At 42.2% G+C, this 20,365-nt stretch overlaps 1 protein-coding gene across 3 annotated transcripts; it reads left to right on the forward strand.

Annotated features, from left to right (window-relative positions):
• The first annotated feature begins 220 nt into the window (after nt 1–220).
• Nucleotides 221–20,328, forward strand: OSGIN1 (oxidative stress induced growth inhibitor 1). Of its 3 annotated transcripts, none has more exons than XM_083851419.1 (6): nt 221–318; nt 13,949–14,052; nt 16,219–16,355; nt 16,715–16,906; nt 17,219–17,310; nt 18,002–20,328. In XM_083851419.1, exons 2-6 carry the CDS (start codon nt 13,968–13,970, stop codon nt 18,990–18,992), a joined length of 1,497 nt encoding a protein of 498 aa, XP_083707545.1. In that variant the 5' UTR covers nt 221–318; nt 13,949–13,967; the 3' UTR covers nt 18,993–20,328. The 3 variants fall into 3 exon arrangements, with proteins under 3 accessions (XP_083707545.1, XP_083707546.1, XP_083707544.1); XM_083851420.1 differs by lacking the exon at nt 221–318 and adding an exon at nt 1,133–1,491; XM_083851418.1 differs by lacking the exon at nt 221–318 and adding an exon at nt 9,609–9,752.
• Nucleotides 20,329–20,365: the final 37 nt, after the last annotated feature.

Genomic DNA, 20,365 nt, shown 5'->3' on the forward strand with positions numbered 1-20,365 from the left:
GCAAGGGTAGGGAGTATTTCAGAGGTCCTGTGTGTTACCTTGGTGCTGCTTAATATCTATTGTGTCTATTCTGGATAAGCTCAGGGTTCAGTACATTCGCTGGATGTGTATGTACTTCATCTCTTTCAAATGTGCATAAACAACAGCCACTGATGCAAACCTAGGAGTGACCTTGCATAAGCTCTTCTTACTGTCTGCTTTATTCCAGGTGTGAGAATGAGAGCAGATCAAGATCAGACCAGGGGATGGAGTGCAGTATGAGCTCTCTGGGCTTTTCTGCTGTGTTTACCTAAGGCCATCTCCCTCTTGAGGTTTAAGGTGAGAACATGCTTCCTCCCACACACTAGCCCTTCAATTTTGTTGAGGTTTCTTTGTGAACAAGAAGGATCCAGAAAGTCTCCAAGGCTTCTCACTCTGCTTTTTATCAGGCATATGGGTGACTGCATTGGTTTGAAGAACAAGCTGTACACTTCTTTTATATTATCATATTACTTCATACTTTTGCACAATTCCTATGTGATGTCTCACACTATGGCACGAATCCAGGTAAGTAAGCTCGGTCAGAGCTAGCTTGAACTTGAATCTGAGGTCATGGTAGATAGTCCTATGGAAACATTAGCCCAGTGCTTGCTGGTAGCAAAGCAAATCAAGTGCTAGGAAAGGATGGTGGTCAAACCAAAAGGCTGCTGCATAACCCTAGGGCTCATCTATGCCTAGAGTACCACTATATGATGCACTCTTTCTTTCATGTCAGGATATGATAGATCTGGAAAAAGTCTCCAGGAAGCAAATCAGGTTGATATAAGGTATAGAACAGCTTCTGTGTTGGTAATAAGTCAGAAAACAGAGAGGAATATAATAAAGTCTGTAGAGCTGAGTGGCATAGAGAGGGATCAGTTGTGTAATCTCCCTTCTGATACAAGGAGTATAGGCCATGTGAAATTACTAGGAGTCAGATGAAAATAACCTGAAGAAAGGGGCTAGGAAGTGAACAAAGCTCATCAGGTTTCAGCTGTTTGTCTCAGCTGCAAATAGTTGGAGGCAAGGGAAGATAAAAGACAAGCATCACATGCTTGTCTCATTCTTTATCTTCAGTAGGTGTCAGCTAATGCCTGATGCTGAGGGTGGTTGGGCCCTCGGGTCAGTCTGGCTTGGTTACCTGTTGACAACTCACACGTGTATTCAGGCACAGCTAGCTAAGATGGCAGTGATGGGACGTAAGCTGCCCATTACTTGATCTGTGGTTACTAATGGTAACCTTGAAGGTTAACCTTCAGAGTGTCAGGAGTGCAAAAGAAAGCTTTAGATAAAACACTGGTCAGTGCTCCCAGGGAACTGCTATCAAACTGATAGCCTGTGCTACTGGTCATCTTGGTGCCATGCCATTCTGCCCCCATGCCACATCCCTCTGCCCTACTGAGCATGTTATCAGTCTGCATTGTTGAACAGTGCAAGTCAGGTGCTTCAATGCTGCGTGGCTTCAGCCTTGAGGTAAGGGGTCACCTAATTACAGGGTTCAGTTTTTTTGGTAGAGGTTTTACTCATTGATTCAAACTTAGCATTTTCACAATCAAGATAAATATTGGCTGGGGAATCAGAAATACCTCCATTTCATGCCTGCTTGGGGCAATTTCTCTTTAGACAAGCAGAAAAATTGGGGCATGCTGCAGCCGGTCAGGCAGCTGACAAAAACATGAGTGGATCATAAATAAGTTATTTTCCCTACAGAATCATTATTGGCAAGGGTGTAGGACTAATCTAGAGTGTCTCATCTCTAGTAAGTAAAAGTAAAAAAGAAAAAGTAAAATAGCTTTGGAGGAGAAACAAGAATACCTTTATTGAGATCTCCTAGGAAAACAATGAGATTTTTAGGGGATTGTGGTTCATATTCTGCTAGGTGCTGAATAATACATAGATAATTCTTGCTACAGCAGCTTGTTCTTTTTCATTGACTTATGCTCAGCGTTGAGCTTTGACATATGTGGAAATGGATGACTATCAGATAAATGTGGAATTACACAGATCACTAAGTATTTCTAACACACATGCATTGGGGAATTAGTTACTGAATAGATTTATTCTTGTGCAGTAATCCTGCCTTTTTTCCTGCAAATTCACTCTGCCAAATCTTTTCAGAGTTCATAGTGGATATTTCGTGTTTCTAAAGCACAAAAATGACTCCAGAATACATGCAGGTATTTCAAAACAGCACATGCTATTTTACAGCAAATGGCAGCTCCTTTCACGTTCCAGCTTCCTTAAACTGGTCTAGAGACAGAGCTGTCAATTACAGTGAGAAGCCTTGACCTATGAAATATTTTTGTTACACTTTAATGCATTACTGTTATACTGTGACTAAGTGATAAGATTCTCTTTGGAAAAGATACTGGTTCATCCAGTTTTACGCAGAGCAGTTCCAATGGACTTTAAATTTCACTCCTGGCAGTCAGTGTTGCTGCAAGTGGTGCTATTGAAAGAGGGGAATTGGGGTCTAAAACTTAAATTGAGTGTATCACTTCAGCTGATCTTTCAGTTTGCCTCAGAGCCCTGTTTAAAGGAAGGGGCTTGCATGCTAAAAGCTCTTCGAATTTCCCTCAGACTTTTAAAAAGTTACAGGGGAAGGAAAATGCTGCAAGTCAGGAACATCAGAATTAGTGAACTGGATCTGACCAGCTTCAACCTATGCGCCAGTATCAGCTGCTTTAGAGGATGAGGAAAATAAACCCTGAGGCTAGGCAATTGTGGGATAACTCTAGCACAGTCCTTTTCTAATCCCCCCCAGCTAAAGACTGGTGTGTTCTGCTGCAGAAATGCTTATTTTAATTTATGGAAACCTATGATGTTGGCTATATTATTAGCTCTGGATAACCTTAGCTGTGCACATTTCTAAGCCCTTCAGGAAAGCTACTAAATTCTTTGTCTTAAGTAATTCTTGATGTTGGTAAAGAATCTTGATGTTGTTAAGAATTTTATTAAGCCAGGCTAAAGAACTACAGAATGGCTTAAGCTGTGGCAAAGAAACAAATCCAAGAATCCTTGAAGGATTTCTGCAGTCCTGTTTATGAACTGTGTAATGGAGTTAAATGCATTTTAATACACACTCCTTTTCCAGTTCTGAATTGCCCACTTGTATTTGATAATCATTGTTTTTGCCTTAAGAGAAAAAGTACAGCAAAGATGCCCAGTGCTCACAGGCTTCATCTGTATCCCCTGTACTTTGAGGGTTCTTCTCTGTTGGTTATTTCAGTAAGGAAATCATGAATGTTAGCTTCTGTGGGATATTTTGTGCTTTGGGGCATTTGCTTTCCAAGTTGCTCAGTCTGGCACATCATAATATAATGCAGCAGTTATTTTATTAAGCTATTAGTTGACAAGTGCCAGTATAGATAGATAAAACATAGCTGAACACTGACTATAGGACTGTAGAAATTAGAGGCTATGTCTTCAGATCATTCTCTTATCCTGAACTCTTGTAAATATTTATGATTATATTGACATTAAGATAAGAAGAGGAAAATTCCCTACCAGGTTCCTTTGCAGTTTAATCTTTGACTAGGTCATAGCTGCTGTTTGTTAGAAGTGAAAGTGCACAACTTTACTTTTTCCCCAAAACCACATCAATGTTGAGATCATCATGGAGGCCTGAGTGCAGTGAATGTGTTCTGAGCTTTCCTCTGTGTCCTGTACCTGGAGGACAAGGAACATGCAAAGGCCTGGTCCTGGGAAACATGCAAGGCCATAGCCCCTTGAGCCAAAGGACTGCACATCTTCGCATCATACTACTTTTTGAAAGGAAGCTTATGTGCTGGCAAGTACAAAGCGCACTGGATTTGGCCATCATCCCCATACACTGATCTGAGGAGAGGACAGTGACCCTGGCCCCTTTTATAAGGTGGGCCAGGAAAAATGCACGTGCAGCCATCTCCTTCTCTCAGTGACTGTATTTTTGTGAGATACCTGCTGCTATTTCACAGTATAGTAGGCTACTTTGTATGTAATAGGAATGTATTTTTCAGGGAGTTTATACGGACTAGCTAGATCTCAGCTAACACTCTCCATTATTGCTCCCTTAGTTAGCTTGGATAGAGAAGATGTACAAGATCTCCCAATAAGGCATTCTCAGTCAGCACTGGAGTGCCCATACAAGGTTTAACTGCAGATTAGCTGAAGATACAGCTGCGTGAATGCAGTGGAGCTCCATAGTCCTCCTGGGTGGTATGATTGGTTCTCACTTCCCCAAGTTTATTTCTTAACAGATGTTTTTAAGAGGCATTGGTGGAAGTGGTGGATGCCTCTGGTCAGTGAAGATTGGTGAAAATCTTTGCTTTGACCTTATGGTTTTAGGAAGAACACCCTCTGAGAACAGACAGGGAGAGAATGACTTCAAGGTAATGAGCTGAGGGTGGGAGAAAACAAAAGTCATTATTTTTTTAGAATAGTTCCAGCAAAATACAAGGTTTTGTTCTATATTTTCCTCAAACAATATTCAAGGGCACTAAAAAAACCACATTTCAATCATTTATCAGAGTGGGAGGTCAATGTCCTTTTGAATAACAAGTGAATGGGGTGAACCTTTACTTCTCTCCTCTTGGATGCAGCTGCCTAAATGCTGAAAAAAAAAGTATGAACACGGGACACATGTGGCCTTGGCAGGGACACAGGAAAGCAGGACACAAGCTCTGGGCCAAATGTTTCTTTAGAGGAAGCCATGTGAATGCACAAACACATGTGGGAAGTCATGAGCAGAACTCGGTCTCTCACTTGCAAAGTTTCCTAAGCTGTTTTTTTTTTTTTTTTTGTCAAGCCCAGCAATCCTTTGGCTTCCTCAAGGCTTCCTTACTCTAGTCATTTAGCAAAGCAGTGCACTTCAGGGATCCAGTTGCTGTCAGAAGTGGTGTGGCCACAGCCTGCCCCTTCTGATTTGGAGAGCGCCAGGACATCTTCAGGGAACATCTTGCTGACATGATTTTTTTAAAGTTCCAAACTGGGGTCCATGTTGTGGTGTTGGTGCCAAATGTGGGTTTTGTTTGATAGGAGCTTAAAAAAATAGGCAAGTAAAATATTTCAGTGTTGATTTTGAACCATTTATTTTCATTAAATATATAGGTTCTAATTTTGGTGGATAAGTTAACATACGGTTATGTAAGTGGAAACTTGCCTGTGTAAAAAGGTGGAGATCATTTTGGCAGCAGCAAAGCTGGATTTCAGATTCTGAACAGAGATCATATAGAACTGAAATACTTGGTCAAATGTTTTAGTGCTTATGTGAGACTTTGCCTTAGATTAAATCATCTGCACTAGAGGAACTGGTGGGAGGTACTGAAGCACTTAGAAAGTTCCCCTAGACGGAAAACATGCAGAATTTATTTATTTTTGTTGTAATTGAAAGAAATAACTAAGTGTCAAAGCACTAGTGTGGCCCACAGGATCATACTGGGAGTGTTCCTCTGATTATTAACACCCAGCAGAATGTGAAGTTGTAATGTATGAAACAATGCAGTGTGCTGTGATAAATTGGCACGGCGTAATGGTGTACCTTAACATCTGGCTAGTGGAGAGGATGGGTGTGAGAGGAACAGAGACAAGTGTCACAAGAGAGCTGTCAGGATCACAGGTAAGAGCAATGGATTCTGACACTGGGGAGACATTGTTCTTTATGCTTCCCCCGGATGAGAAGACAGCAGAAACAGGGCTATCTGACAGGTTTCACAGGTAGGATATGGGTGGGTATAATTTCTTGGTGACATGAGGTGTTGAGTCTCTTGACAGAAGGAAATTTCTTGCAATGGGGAATGGTTCAGGTGCAAAATGTTTGTCCTGAACAGTGCTACAGTCTGTCCATGCTTTTCGGCATATTCTTCAGATTTTACCTTGGTAAAACACGATATTGACTTGTTTAAATTCTGGGAACTGTATCGTAGCTGACCAAAAAGAAAACAAATAGACCTTGGCAACAAATGCACCCAGGATTGCCAATACTGTGAACTATAGGGTATGACTTGAAGGTGAAGTGAGTGGCTACCAGCGAAGTCTGTCACTCTTTTCTGCAGCCCCAAACCTTCTCTGGTTGGGATTGATACATGAGGTGGTGTGTTTTGAATTCCCCTCTGCACATCGATAGGGAATGGTTTGCCTTGCTGCTGTTAAAGTATGCGCAAGGCTTGTTGATATGAAAGCAAACGTAGCCCTCTGCTGCTGTGTCCTGTGTTTCTGCTGGTACAAGGGAAGGTGGAATTGATCCGTTACATTATCTGAAGGCAATTTGTAATGTCATGAGTCCCCTTTTCCAAAAAATGACTTTAAGAAGCTTTTCACGAAGTGTGGCATAAGCATTATATTGCTCTAGCTAGATCACTTCACATTTTAATCTGGATTAGTATGTTTCCTGGATTGTTTGCTAGAAGCTAAACTTTACTATTTTATTTTTTGAAAGGGAAGAAGAGAAGCCAGTGCAAAATTAGCTTTGAGTTTCTACTTCTCTGATAAATCTACATGTACCTTGTGATACAGAGATATGAAATCCTCATATCTCAGCTGGTTAGAGTGCAATGCACCTCAGTGAAAGAGCCTACAGACTAGCAGCTTGGAAGAGGTTTTTCCCTGGAAAAATCTGAAGCCCTCTAAAGACCTCTAAGTCTGTGCACCAAATGTTTGTCAGTTTGTGCAAAGGAGTTAGTACCACTGGTGAGTACGTACGCATAGACAGCTTATGAATAGAGATAATGCAAAGCCATGCTGAAGACCCTTATGTAAACTTAATTCTTGGGCACTTATTAATTTGGATGATACTGCTTGCAGTGAATCAGGAAGAAAAGACAGCTGAATCGCATACCTTTGTCGGTCAGAGGCTGGCTGCCAGGTGAGGTACAGATTACACAATTACTTCCTCTTCTGGAAAGTTTGAGCAGACAGTGCATTAGGCTGAATTATTTGTTTCCGAACAAAGTACACAAGGAGAAGCAGAAACATTGATACATAGGCTATGTGGTGTTTGTTAAGATAGTTTTTAAAAAAAAGTCTCCAACTTGCTACATTTAATGGTCCTATTGTGCAAGCAAATAAAGGACAGTGAAATGTCATATTTGAACACATTCCTGTGAAGAACTCTACTGTGTGCAACAATGAGGTAGAACTGCTGGCTTTGAAAAGACATCCTGGCCTTTCTTGCACAGTGGTAATATTAAAGAGATTCTAATTTTCCTAAACCTAGTGGGAAATTAAGAGAGGACCTCATCTTGTACATAGAGGTCAATTTTTATTTCTGCAGATGTGTACACTTAAGAAGTATTCCTGTTTTTACTGTTGATAAAGCCTGCCAAGCCATCGTATGGTTTCCTATTGTGTCTATGCCATGAGCCAGTGTTGACCAGAACATCTTTCTTCTAAAATGTTTGACGTGTAATACTGCATTATATTAAAGATAGCTTTTGAAAAACCTACTAACCGGACAGTTTTAAGTCACCTAACCAAGCAAATGCCTTAGTTTCTCTGGAAGTTTAATTTTTCTTGACTGATACTGATCACGTTTGTTACCAGCCAATGAATATATATCTAGGTAACACATCTGAAAGCCTTTGCTCATGTCAAAAAATCAGTATGAGTTACATAAGTGCACTGTGAAAATATTACCTTGGATAAAGGCCCAGACAACTTGAAAGAGACCTTAAAAACAATAAAAAACCCCTTCATTTTGACTTATGGATTTAGTGATTTGGATTTCTAGAGGGATCATTTGGTTAAAATTTAAATGAAACAATGGTTTTGTATTTATTAAAAATGTGATTCTGGTGTAATTAAAATAGATTGCACTCTGTCCTACTTTGATGTGGGTCTTGAGAGTGTAGAATTTTCTCAAGAGCTGTTTTCATCTTTTGTATCACATTGTTGAAAGTACCTCTTAACTGAGTACCAGCAGTCCTCCTGGCTCCCTGAATATCATAGCTTCAAAATAGATGGTCTCAGAGATAAAGATACACAGTACTTACTACTTGAAGTGAGCTACCTACTTCAGCACAAACTTGTTTAATTTGTACTTCAAATTTAGCGAGCTTGATTATTCCACTGAACTGAGTAAGATGCCTTGGATGAAAATCCTAGTATGTTGTGGTTTGTAGCCTTTGTCGTAGTTTTACTCAGGAGTCTTAGTCATTTTACTGCTATTATGCAGCAGGTTTATAAGAATATTTCACTGACGGAAAAAATATACACACCTGAACTCTATATTTTCAGGCCCAATATATCTACAAGGTATAGGAGAAACTTCTTAGAAGTAAGGCAATTTAATTCCCATGATTACATGAAAAATAAAAGCTATGATTAGGGATTTCTGTATAGAAGAGGTCATGGTTGGAGGACCAAGAACAGGAGATACTCTTCTGTTGAATAAACAACTCTTGTATGTCTGTCCTTATTTAGCACTTTATACTTAAGCTCAATATGTGTTGTGTGAAATGAATTTTGAATTCTATAAGGTGATACAGTTTTAATACTGCGTAGAGCTAAGCAGTGACTCCTGATTTTAAGAGCCACTGACGGATAGGGATCCTTAGAATAAGATCTAGTCTCTAAACTTGTTTTCTTTGAACTAGAAGAACTTAAGCAATTCTGTTTTGCTTTCAAGATGGTAATTTGCAGCTGGATTTTTACCACATCACAATTTACAGCAAGGTCTCTTGTGTGTCCAGTTCAAGTTCTTCTCGTCCTGGTCCTGTCAGCAGCTGGCTTTTTTTCTTCCCATGGAAGTTAGCACAAAAAAAAAGAACGATGAAGAACCCAGTGGGAAGTTGATGATTGGCAGTACATAGGATCAGGTTCCCCAGAGATGCTGATGAAGTTACCTTGGTTGTAATTTTATTTCTATTAAAAATCTTGGAGGGAGGATAACTGCTATTTAGAAACTGTCTGATACAGGAAATGCATTATGACATTAAATACTAGAGAAAAATGGGAAAAGTAGAAGGAATTGAGTAAGGAATTTACTGTGCCATTTAATCTCCTTGATTTTGGTTGGTGTGACTGAATACAGTAGCGCCTGGTGGCTCTGGGTGACTTTACACTTCTGAGCACAGCCATCCAGGTGACAGGACCTCTACAGAGACACCCTGCTCTGCCAGTGCTCTCAGGGGTCTCATACATATCCCCAGGTGTGTTAACTGCTTTGTGTTGATAAGGTGAAACTAAAACCTCAAACACTGTCCAAAGTGGGAAGAAGGTAATCACAGAAGTTCTTTCCATTTCTTTCCAGTTCTAAAGCAAGCACTCAGTGGTATCCTATCACTCCTGTTCCCTCCATGAGCTACCACTGTATCAGCTTTCTTTTTTTGCTATAAAGGAAAAACCCAGTTCTGCCATAGGAAGTGTCGCATTTTATGAAATGTCAGGTTTTAATTTGCCCTAAGGATTAAAAACGAGTGCATTTGTTCATTGTAGTGTTTCCACCATACATGGCTCCTATAAACCTGCCTTTCCTGTGGTCATAGAGTCAGCTGAACATCACTAAGGAAAGTTACTCTGCATCATTCATTCACAAGCTGGGAAGGGAACTATTCCTGCTGACTCATGCTTATAAGTATTTTCCTTGCTCCGCCTCCATTCATTTCGGCTCCGCCTCTCATTTAGTGCTGGTAGCCTACTATATTTAAGCAGCTGTCTTAGAGCAGAGGCAGTATTCAAGGCTTGGAGTCTGGTTGGCTTTCCTGGCTGTACAGGCATTTTCAGAAAGATCTCACTTCTCATCAGACCTGCTGCTAAAGGTAAGAAGGCTGTAAGTGAATATAGAAAGTTCTGTTTGTCCTGCATATTGTAACATTGCTTTCAGAATATCACAGGGGTGTTTGTAGAAACAGGTACTATTTTTATGTATCATGAAGTTGAATTTTTCCACACACATTGTTTTTATGGGGTACTCTGGCTTTGCATATGAGAGTGATAGCACAAGTGGTGGGAAAAAAACTCCTGAAACTTGTGGGAAAGTGAACAACTTAAAAGCTATTGGGAAAGTGTAAACTTCAAAAACTATTAGGATTTCTGTTTCTTAAAAGCACTAATGAATTAAGTTTAAATAGCTTCTGATGAAGTGGATGGGTTGATGAAGAAATCAGGCTGAAGGAAACTGTTGCATTTCTACCTTAGCATTGTTCTTGTTTAAACTGAAGTGTCACAGTAGCACTTTCAGTCTCTTCCATTATTTATGTGCTGACTGCACTGCTCTTTTGAACTCTCCCCATGTGCTATAGTGGCCCTGTTTAGTGGTCCTTACTTGAGCAAAAGTCCCACTGATGTTCTAGGGAGAGCTGCTTGCAAATGGCTGATGTAACTTGGCCTTTTACTTCTACTAAAGATGATTTAGTTTCATTGCCTTGTTAATTCATCTTTGCTTTTTTTTTCTGCTTGCTTAAAACCTATTTCAATTGTGCAGCCTGGAGCCACTAGGGGCCATACTGACCGGCTTTGTGAGTTATAGTCCCTCCAGGCTTAAGGCTGTGTCGGGAAGGTATGCAGAGTCTGGTCCAGGATGAGCTGGGTGCTTTTCCAAGCCAGAAAGATTATGTAACATCACATCAATGTTGAAATGCTTGGAAGCAGTGAGGAGATGAATTGTGGAGCTTGCAGCGTGCTCTCAAATTAAGAGGAGGAAAGATACAACCATTTAAAGTAGGAAACCTAAGGCAGGAGCCAAAACAGTGATCAATGTCACTAAACTGACCAAACATGAGTGCCCAGCAGCCTACCGTACATGAAAGAAGCATGAGGAGATGAGTCTTGGGTTCCATCCTAGTTCAGGCTTTCTCTTGTTGCATTTAGTTAACCACCTCTCTCAGAATGTGAAATGAACTTCAGCGTTCTGTACGCTTTCCAGTAGTCTCTGCAAGAACAGGCTTTCATCTGCTGCACTGAATTAACTGTATGGTGATTGAGGTGTATGTAATTTCTTGATTCTGAAACTGAAAAAATAATCCCCTTTTACTTATAATGGTAGGGAAAGCGAACACTTGGCCTGAAACTGAAAAGCCTGTGACACTCTGAGCACAATTTTGCCCCCAGAAGTCAAACAGCTAGCCTACAGGATGGGAATAGCTGTTAACAGGTTCAGCATCTGGTTCATTTTCTCCTAAGCAGTAGATTAATTAATTACAAATTACAGAAATGCCAGCTTTGGGATGTGGATGGGACTTTTCATTTATAGAGACGTGCTAGGATAAACAGAAGCATCTGACAGTTAATCTTGTGTTGTTAGAATTGTCTGGTGTCAAAACTTGGGGAAACAAAGCATGTAGCATTGAAATGGTCACAATGGGGTTTTGTGAACACAGATCTTGAGTAAAACCATGGCTAAAAAGTGTTATGTATGTGCACAGAACTAAGAATTTTCTCAGAACAACAATTGTGCTCCTCTAGCCATTACAGTTTGGTTTCATTGCAGCAAATGCACCCTTTTCATGCATCAAAAGGTACAGAACGGAGGAGGAGGGTGAAATGAGGGGAGTTATCGCTGAGCCTGAGGCTGCTGGCTTTGTACTCTATCAGGGTGGGGTAGGGTGGCATGGAGCAGTGGCCGGGAGCCAAGGCAACCTTCCTGCACTGCAAATAAGGCTGCCAGACTGACTTCCACCACCTTGTGCCTTTTTTGTCCCCTTTGGGATCCCCCAGGAAAGCACTGGCATGCAACAGCACGACCTTGTGCCCAGGTCTTATGAACAGGCTCGCGGGCTTGTTCTCTCTCGTATTGGCTTTGCTCTCCTGGACCTGTTGCCTTGTGCAGGATTGGGTTGGCTCGGCAGCCCTTGCTTCCAGCAAAAATCCCACGGATGTTGCTGGGTTACCGCTGCCTGCAGCATGTGTGCAGACTTCCCGTGCGTGCTGCTGCAGCCTGCTACGGAGCTGAAACCTGGAAGAGCCCTTCCAGAGATCTTCCTTCTTCCTTTCAGGTTCCCAGTAGTTTCACAGAGATAAAAGATGTTGGGAAAAATTAAAAAAAACTAGTCTTATGTAGTGCAGCTGTGGAGAGGGAATTATTTGTTACCATGGAAACTTAAGATAAGTACTGTGATTTATGCTGGTTTGAGTGGGTACCTTACTGGTCACACTGGTATCCTGTCCCTCTGGTGTCTCAGGACATCAAGGGTGCTAGTGCTGAATTCTGGAGCTTTGTGGTGGGGAACTATTCGCAGGCAGATTTACACCACAATCTGCTGATGGTAGTGCAGGTTTTGGCTCATATGGTAGAACTTACCCCAGAAGGCTGGGGAAATACTTGGCCAGTTAGGCTGGGCTCCTGCCACTACTGGGGTTGGGGTAAGTATGCCTTAAGGGGTGGATGCCTGTCTCCACATGGATGCAACATATGGAAGAGTTTGTCTTCTGAGTATATGCATCTACCTTTGGGTCACAGCTAAGCTGGGAAATGAAGTTTCCAACTCCCTTTAAAGTTAGATGCCTGAAATGACTTGAATTAAAGACATAGCTATTATGTCTTCTATGTGGGTCAGGCAAAACACATGAGAAAGACTTAGTGAAGTGGTAGTAGGCAACTAGTAGATGTTACTAAACTGTGATACACACTTTGGACAAAGCTGCTAGTTTTAAGTTCCACATGTAGGCCTTATTATGTGCCTCTACTTAAATGAACCCAGTGCTCTTGAAGCAGTTCTCAGTCACCTTTGGCTTGGTGCACAAAGGAGTTGTCACATCCTTGCAGGCAAATGCACTCACAAGTCTCCTCCTGAAGCCTGGGATTCTTCAAATCCTAAATTTAACTGTGGTCCTGCCTGCTCATTCAGTCACCGGGGTCTTACGGCATTAACGTAGCTGCTGGGGATATAAATGTCAGGCTTAAAGGGGGAGCATTGCGCTCACAGGATGGCATCCGCTGCGTTACTTGTGTCAGAGGCAGTGATGTGCCAGACCTTATGGGAGTGTGCAGTGCGCTTGCCAAATATCTTGCTGTGCTTGGAAAGGGTGTGGAGAGCATGCCCTGCTGAACAAAGTCGTACCATTCAGTGGATTCTGACTTAACTTTCCCAACTGAGAATAATATTTCTAAAGGCAGTATTCTCTGTAGAATAACATAAAAGCTTCTGGTAGGTTTTGAAAATCTCCGTTCTACTGTGGTAGAAGTAACTTTTGACTTCCATGGACTGGTGACAGTGTAGTTTAATTCCCTGGAAAACTGAAGTAGTTATTTAACAAGGTGGGATCCCTGCAGGAATGGAAAAACCAACAAAAAAAGAAAACCACCAAGAACAAAACCACAACAAACCTTTGATTCACTCCTCATTGAATATTTGCATGACAAAATCAGGTGTTTTGTAGGTTCCACTCTAATGACAACTTAGCCTCCAAGATAATGTTACATATTTTGCTTAAGAATTGTTGCTATTTACTTATTCAAACTTAGAACTCTGTGTTCTGGAAGATGAACAAAGAGGGCATCCTCAGGTTCAGGAACCGCATTAGCACTTCTCAAAAAGCCCTCTAGGCATTGAGCAGCACGTGTTTGAAAATGCAGCCAAGAGATTTCCAGCCTTTGGGCAGAAGTCTTGAGTGAGATTTGCTTACCCTCATAATAAATGCACAAGCTACTTTACAAAATAAAAAGCACTTACAAATGGGTTCATGATCATTTAAATTTTTTTTTTGGCAAGCTGCAACATGTCAGTTGCAGTCGAAGGGTTACTGATGTTGCCAGCTGTTCTGAAGGGACCGAAACTCATGTGTGGTAGGGAAAGATAAGGGCCCTCTCCTTTTCCTGTGATATAATCAGGGAATCATCCTTCAGCTTCTAGGGAGGGAAAAGGGTGCAAAGAAGAGTAGGCCTGTCCTGAGGGTGGAAGTATAATGTGACAGTGTACAGTGCAAGGAAATAATTTGGATCAGCCCTCTTCTGTGGGCTATAGACAATAATGTAATTTTGTCAAGCAAGTGTTTGAGAACTTCTGTGTTTTAACAGGTTTGATTCCTGGGCCTAAATGCTCTCGGACAGGAAGATGTATTCAATATTGAACAGGCATCAGAAAAAGAGTGGGTTCAAGCTGCTTCCCGTGGTGATCATAGGTAAGTTTTCTCCTGTCTATGTTCTCTGATGCTGTTGTTGCTTTGGACTTGCTGTCTTCAGCTTTTGTTCTGTGTGTTGGATACTCAAACCAGAAATCCCTGGCTAATATTTCTGCCTCCTTTGCCTGACAGTCAAACTTTCTGTAGTACCAAAAATGAATGGTAGGAAGTAGGGAACCAGCTATTCAATAACCTGAAACACACCCTTTTTTAAAAACAAGAAGAGAAGGAAAAAGTAGCCTTTTGGACATGAGTTCAGTGGGTCTGTTTTTTCTGTTGGGTGTTTAGAAGGGTTGGCAACCATTCCACTGAGATAATCATTTCACAGAAAGTTGATTAATGTTCTGTAGTGCTTGATTTGAGGGATGAGTGTGATCTTTTGTGTTCTGCCTGATTTACTTAGGAAGTGCTCCAGATGCTGTTAATGTTTCTGGAAACTTTTCATAGATTTTTTTTTTTTTTAAATGCATGAGAAATCTCTTGGCATGTGTAAGTCAGGTACATTGACTTTATGCAGAATTGAATGGTAGAAAGCGGTGTCTTTTCACCAGTTTAGAAAGCAGGTTATGTAGTAAATTTACTATGTCCCTTGTGAGAGGGGAGGTCCCTAGAGTGTCTAAACATGGACCCAGTGTGGAGATGTCCCTAAAGCCTCTGAAGCACTGGTGTGAAGATGTGCAGGATGGGCAGGCTGTCGGACTGAAGCAGCACAGCTGTTTCACTGCAGCTGGACATTACATACAGGTTCCAGCTGCTTCCGCAGAGCCCTCTCTGGGAAGCCCATAGGCTCCTGCTGCTGCACTGGCAGCCTCACGAAAGCAGTTGCTTTCTGGAATAGGCAGCTCTGCTTGTGACCATCCATGTCAAACTTAACTGTGGTTCAGAAAGTAAATTCTCTGCATCGATTGCTCAGTGTTGTGCACTTGGGTGCTTAAGCTTGGTTCAGGAACCTCCTCGTACATCCCAAAGCAAAGGAGTAAGTTCAAAAGTGTTATATTCTACTGCAACTGCAGCTTAGTTTTTGTTTAATTTCCGTGGGTTTTGGAAAACCTTCCTGTGAGTGGAATATTCCAAACACTGACCCACAGCTGCCGGTCCTCACTCAGTACAGCAGACTTTGTCCCCAGCTGTGGCACATGCTGCCCTTCACATATCTCAGCTCGTTGTTAGCTTTCCAGCCCGAGCCTCCCTCTATCTCAAATGGCCCAAGTGGCCTTTGCTCCAGTGATTCACGCACGCAGCACGGGCACTGTGTCAACACAACCTGCTGCAGGCTGCTCTGTCACTTCAGCTCTCCTCCCCGACATCGTCACTGCATTATGTAATGGTGGTTAGTCACACAGCAAGCAGCAAAGCTGAGCCAGAGAGGCTGTCGGCTAGTTATGCAGACACTGTAAAATATTAAACATACTGGAGAATGGCCATGTGAAATCTTTCCACAGGCTACTCTTGCTGGGCTTTGGAGTCGCACAGATCAAGTCTTTCCACTGTCTGTCGAGTGGCTGGCAAGAGGAGTTCAGCTCTCCAGCAATCTGTTCAAAGTGCTGTATTCTGAGGGGCTGTCTCGGCATGGCAGAGAGACTTTTCTTCCTTAACATGCTGCCCGCAATACCATGGTAGAGCTGGTTCCAATCTGAAAGTGTCCCCACGTGGTCAGTCAAACCACTATTGCCAGCAATCCCTTATTATACAGCTTTTCATACTGTACAGAGCAGAGCTGTTTTGGTCACTGTTTTCTGGACATCCTGTATATCCTGTGCACAGTGAACCACCCTACACAGATGGTAAATGTATATCCAAGACAGCTGAGGCCCCCAGTCGGTATGTGACCAGTTTCCAGACCTTTAAAGAAGTTGATGAGCAGTAACTCAATTTGTCAGTAGGACAGAGACCTCAGCCTTCAGGTGAGGTTAGCCTGTGGCTTGTGTAAGCAAATTCATAACCTTGCAATGCAAATGTATGTAATTAAGGAGTAAAAGGGAGCACAAGGGTAAAATGATGTCCCCAACTGCATCCAATAGGTCAGGTCAGTCACTGGTATTCTGACAATAGAAAATCTCCTGTATACATAGCAGTGACTTTGATTTGATCTGGGTATTAGAAATACTTTTTAAAGGGCCTCTCTGTCTGCAGGCCTAAAAAATCTCCGGCATTTTGTCTTTTTAGGGAATGGACCTTCAGGAATCTGTCTCTCATATTTGCTGTCAGGCTACACCCCTTACTTCAAAAGAGAGTCTCTTCATCCTCATCCTATTCTTCAGAAGAAACTAGAAGAGGCTCCAGATGTCTCCATTTTGGACCAGGTTTGTTTAAAGAAAATACTTTTTTAGCAGAAGCTTTCAGTGTATCGTTATAGTGAAACACCCTAGGGGTAAATTACAAGTGGTGAACTCATCTGAGGTTTCGAAGTACATAGGCAGAAATTTCAAAGTACGCAGACAGAATAAGCCTTAAGCAAAGTACTTCTATTTATCCGAATCTCCCTTGTATGAAGTGCCTGCATTGCTAAGATCCTCGAGGTAGTCCTCAGGCAGTAACGGGCTGCACGCAAGTAAATGAACTTCACAGAACACCAAAAGCACTAACTGGCAGTGCTGCAGTTACAGGCAATCTGCTGCCTGCCAGGACACATGTTTCGAGCATGTGATTTGTGTCTCTTCAGGATTTGGAGTATCTGTCTGAAGGTTTGGAGGGACGATCCCACAGCCCCGTGTCTCTTCTGTTTGATACTCTTCTGCGTCCAGACACAGACTTTGGTGGAACAGCAGAATCTGTCCTCACTTGGTGGCACGAGACTGACAGAGCCATTCCTCACCTGGTCCTTGGCAGAAACCCTCCTGGAGGTGCCTGGCATGTAAGTGAATCAAAGCCTAACTGCTTAGGTCTGCATGCTGTAGGATAGCCAGAGGTGTTGACTGGGGAGTCAAAAGGTGCTCCAATGTGCTGGTCATCCATGTTTGATTTTATGTGTACGAAGAAATGAGTTTAAAAGGGGTATGGGGGAACAAGAGAGTTTGTTCTCTTTGGAGAACATGGATGGTTTCTTCCATGCTAGTGGATCACATGAAATCACTGACTTCTCATGTTCTGAGACATTATTGAAACTTGAGTTACATTTCACTTTGTACATTAAATAACTGAAAGCTGTTTAACTCTCTCGTTCCAGTCTATCGAGGGCTCTATGGTTACTCTGAGCAGAGGGGAATGGATGGGACTCCCGGATCTCCAGTTCAAAGACTGGCTAAGGCAAAAGAAAAGGTGAGATATCTATGGTCTGATAATTTTTTTTTTCTCAAACATCCAGAGGTTATTTGGGAACCTGGAGTGGACTCCTTGAATGCAACTGCCCATTTGTCATGGATGATTTTGCTGACAGAAAGGTCGCTTTCCCCATCAAAAGTCCATTCTGCATTAAGTGACTCCAGATAAAGTTGGAGTGCTGGTTGCCATGTGTCCTTCTCAACACACACTGGCACGATGATCACAGTACGACCATGATGTCATCTGAAAATATTTGCAAAAGGCATGGGTGTCTGACTTCTGTGTCTACTGCTGCTGTCCCTGATGACAAGCATAATCATCTGAGCTGCTTCACAGTCTCTCAGGTGCTTTTGCTCTCAATGTATAACAGTTGAAACCTTAAAGGAGTTGATAATGGAATAGAAGTGAAACACGTGAGAGGAAGGCACAAATGAGTGACTGTGTTTTTAGGGATGGGGACTTTTTAGGGATGGGATTCATGTTAGTAACTTGCCTTTGTCCAACAGCTTGCAGACTTGACTGCTAGCTCTATGTACCAGAAAAAAACTTTGCTGAAGTCAGGGAAACTAGATAAGTCTCGTCTGATAGTGTCAGGATAGATGGCTCTGGGATACATTCAGTGGAAGAGGGGAGAAATTCTAGGCTCTTAGTTAACTGCTGCTTGACCTTTGTTTGTAATATATTACAGAGGCCTTAGAAACAACAGAGCCACAGCAGAAGACATTGCTCAATACTACCAACATTATGTGATGAAGAAAGGGCTGCAGAAGAACTTTAGATGTGGGACTGTTGTAACCTCTGTGAGGAAAGTGAGTGCAGAGGGCATCTCCAACCACATGCAGGAAGATCTGCAGAAGAGCGACTCCCTCTGGAACTTCACTGAGGAGGGTATGGAGGTCTTTCAGGTGGATGGATTTGTCAAAACTGTCCAAGGTGATAAGGAGCCCTTCTCTATCTATGCAGAAAATGTAGTCTTGGCTACTGGAACATATGATAGTCCCACTTGGCTGGGGGTCAAGGGAGAGAACCTTTCCTATGTCCATCACCAGCTCTCTGCCCTAGAGGAAGCAGTGAAGAACAACAGTATTGGTATCACGTCAGACCCAGTCTTGATTGTAGGTGCTGGTTTGACAGCCGCTGATGCGATTCTCTTTGCTCACCACTGCAATATTCCAGTAATTCATGTTTTCCGGAGGCGAGTCAGTGATCCAGGTCTTATTTTTAACCAGCTACCCAAAATGATGTATCCTGAATACCACAAAGTCCATCAGATGATGAAAGAACAGTCAGCTGCTTGTGCTGGGCCATATGAGTGTTACATTAGCCTACCTGAACATCGTGTACTATCTTTTGGCAAGGACAAGAAATGCATCTTTCAAGACAAGAATGGCTACCAGAAAGCTTATAAAATTTCTATGGCTCTTGTTCTAACTGGTTCAAATCCCAACCTCTCATTTCTGCCAAATAATGGCATTTATTTGGCAATGGACAGCGACCAACCAGTCAATCCCAAGAGGAATCCCATAGATGTTGACCCATTCACCTATGAATGCACTCAGGAGAAAGGGCTTTATGCCCTGGGACCTCTAGCTGGAGATAACTTTGTACGCTTTGTGCAGGGAGGTGCTCTGGCTGCTGCCAGCTCTCTCTTAAAGAAAGCAAACAAAAATCCCCCCTAACAAAAAAGCCCCCCTGTGCTAACAGTGTCTGAATGGGTTGCTACTGTTTTCTTAGAGATATGTACATCCTCAAATGTGAAGCCCACTCCTGGTATTCTCCAAGGTTATGTGGAGAGTTACTTAATTCTTGCTGAGTTATTCGGGATGGTTAAGTCACCAACTGGAGTGGGTTTCACTCATGGCAGTACCTTTAGTCCATGGGGATTCAGCTCCTTTCCTGCACAGCTGTGCATGGAGGCAGCAGGGGCATTGAATCTTGTGCCTGGAGAAGCGGGGGGCAAGCTTGTGATTGCTCTTCTATGTTGACACCTTCCAGGTTGCTGAAAATTTAATTGGGAAACAATCAAAGTCAATTATTTCCAGCCAGCCTGCTGACAGCCCTGAGTCTGTCAGTCTTACAGTGTTTGTGATGAAACAAAGCAAGCCAATCTGTTTCTGGTTGCTCCTGTGGCTCAGCTATATGTTCTTATTAGACCAGAATTCACTGAAAGAAGTGGTATTCTGCAAATAAACTGGCACAGAAACAGAGTCAAAACTGTATTATCTCACTGACAACACCAGCAACATGTAATATCTAATATCTTTTTATTCAAAAGATTTGTTTTTTTTTTTTTCCCCCTTCGGGGAAGTGGTGGTACTGACTCTCAAAAATCTGGTTTGCCATCTTGCAGCTTTTTACTAACTCCTAAAATGCGATGGCCAAATTCCTGGCAGCTGCTGTAGAGACAGCAGGACTGAAGGGGAGCTACTGCTCTGTCCTGAAGCTCTGCCGAGGTCCTGTGCGGGGCTTCTGCTGCACAGAGGATTTCAGAGAGAAGCAATAAGTTGTGTACTGTCGTGTGAATTTCTAATGTAATGTCATCTTCTAATAATGTTGTGTATTAAGGGGAAATGGCACAGTCACTTTCTGATGGTTTATGGTAAATAGTATGATTTTTATACTGATTTTTCTAAAAAAAATTTCTAGCAAAGCATCTTCCTACAGGCTTTCAGTCAGTGTTTTGAATGAGCTGGGATGGGTGGAAATGATGCCTTATGTTGCCAACAGCATTCTCAACAGACCTACAAGGCCTTGTGTACCTCTCCTAGGAGTTACAGCTAATCTTATTCAATGTAAAGACACTCTGCTCCTTGTGTTGTACTGAAACTTGCTGATGTGACAGGATGCTGCGCATATCTCTGGAAAGCTGTGTATGTGGCTGTTCTTAAAAGAATCCTCTTCAAATTGTGCAGGGAGATGTGTAAGGAGCTTGTCTGCAGTGTTGCTGTATCACACCTGAATGTTGTTACCACTGACTCATATGAAATGTTTTTCAATAAAGTGATTTCAGACTTATTTTCAGCTTGTTTGTTTTTAACTCTGACTTTAAATC

This window comes from Anser anser (genome assembly GCF_964211835.1).
Source record: "Anser anser genome assembly, chromosome: 11".
NCBI lineage: Eukaryota > Metazoa > Chordata > Aves > Anseriformes > Anatidae > Anser > Anser anser.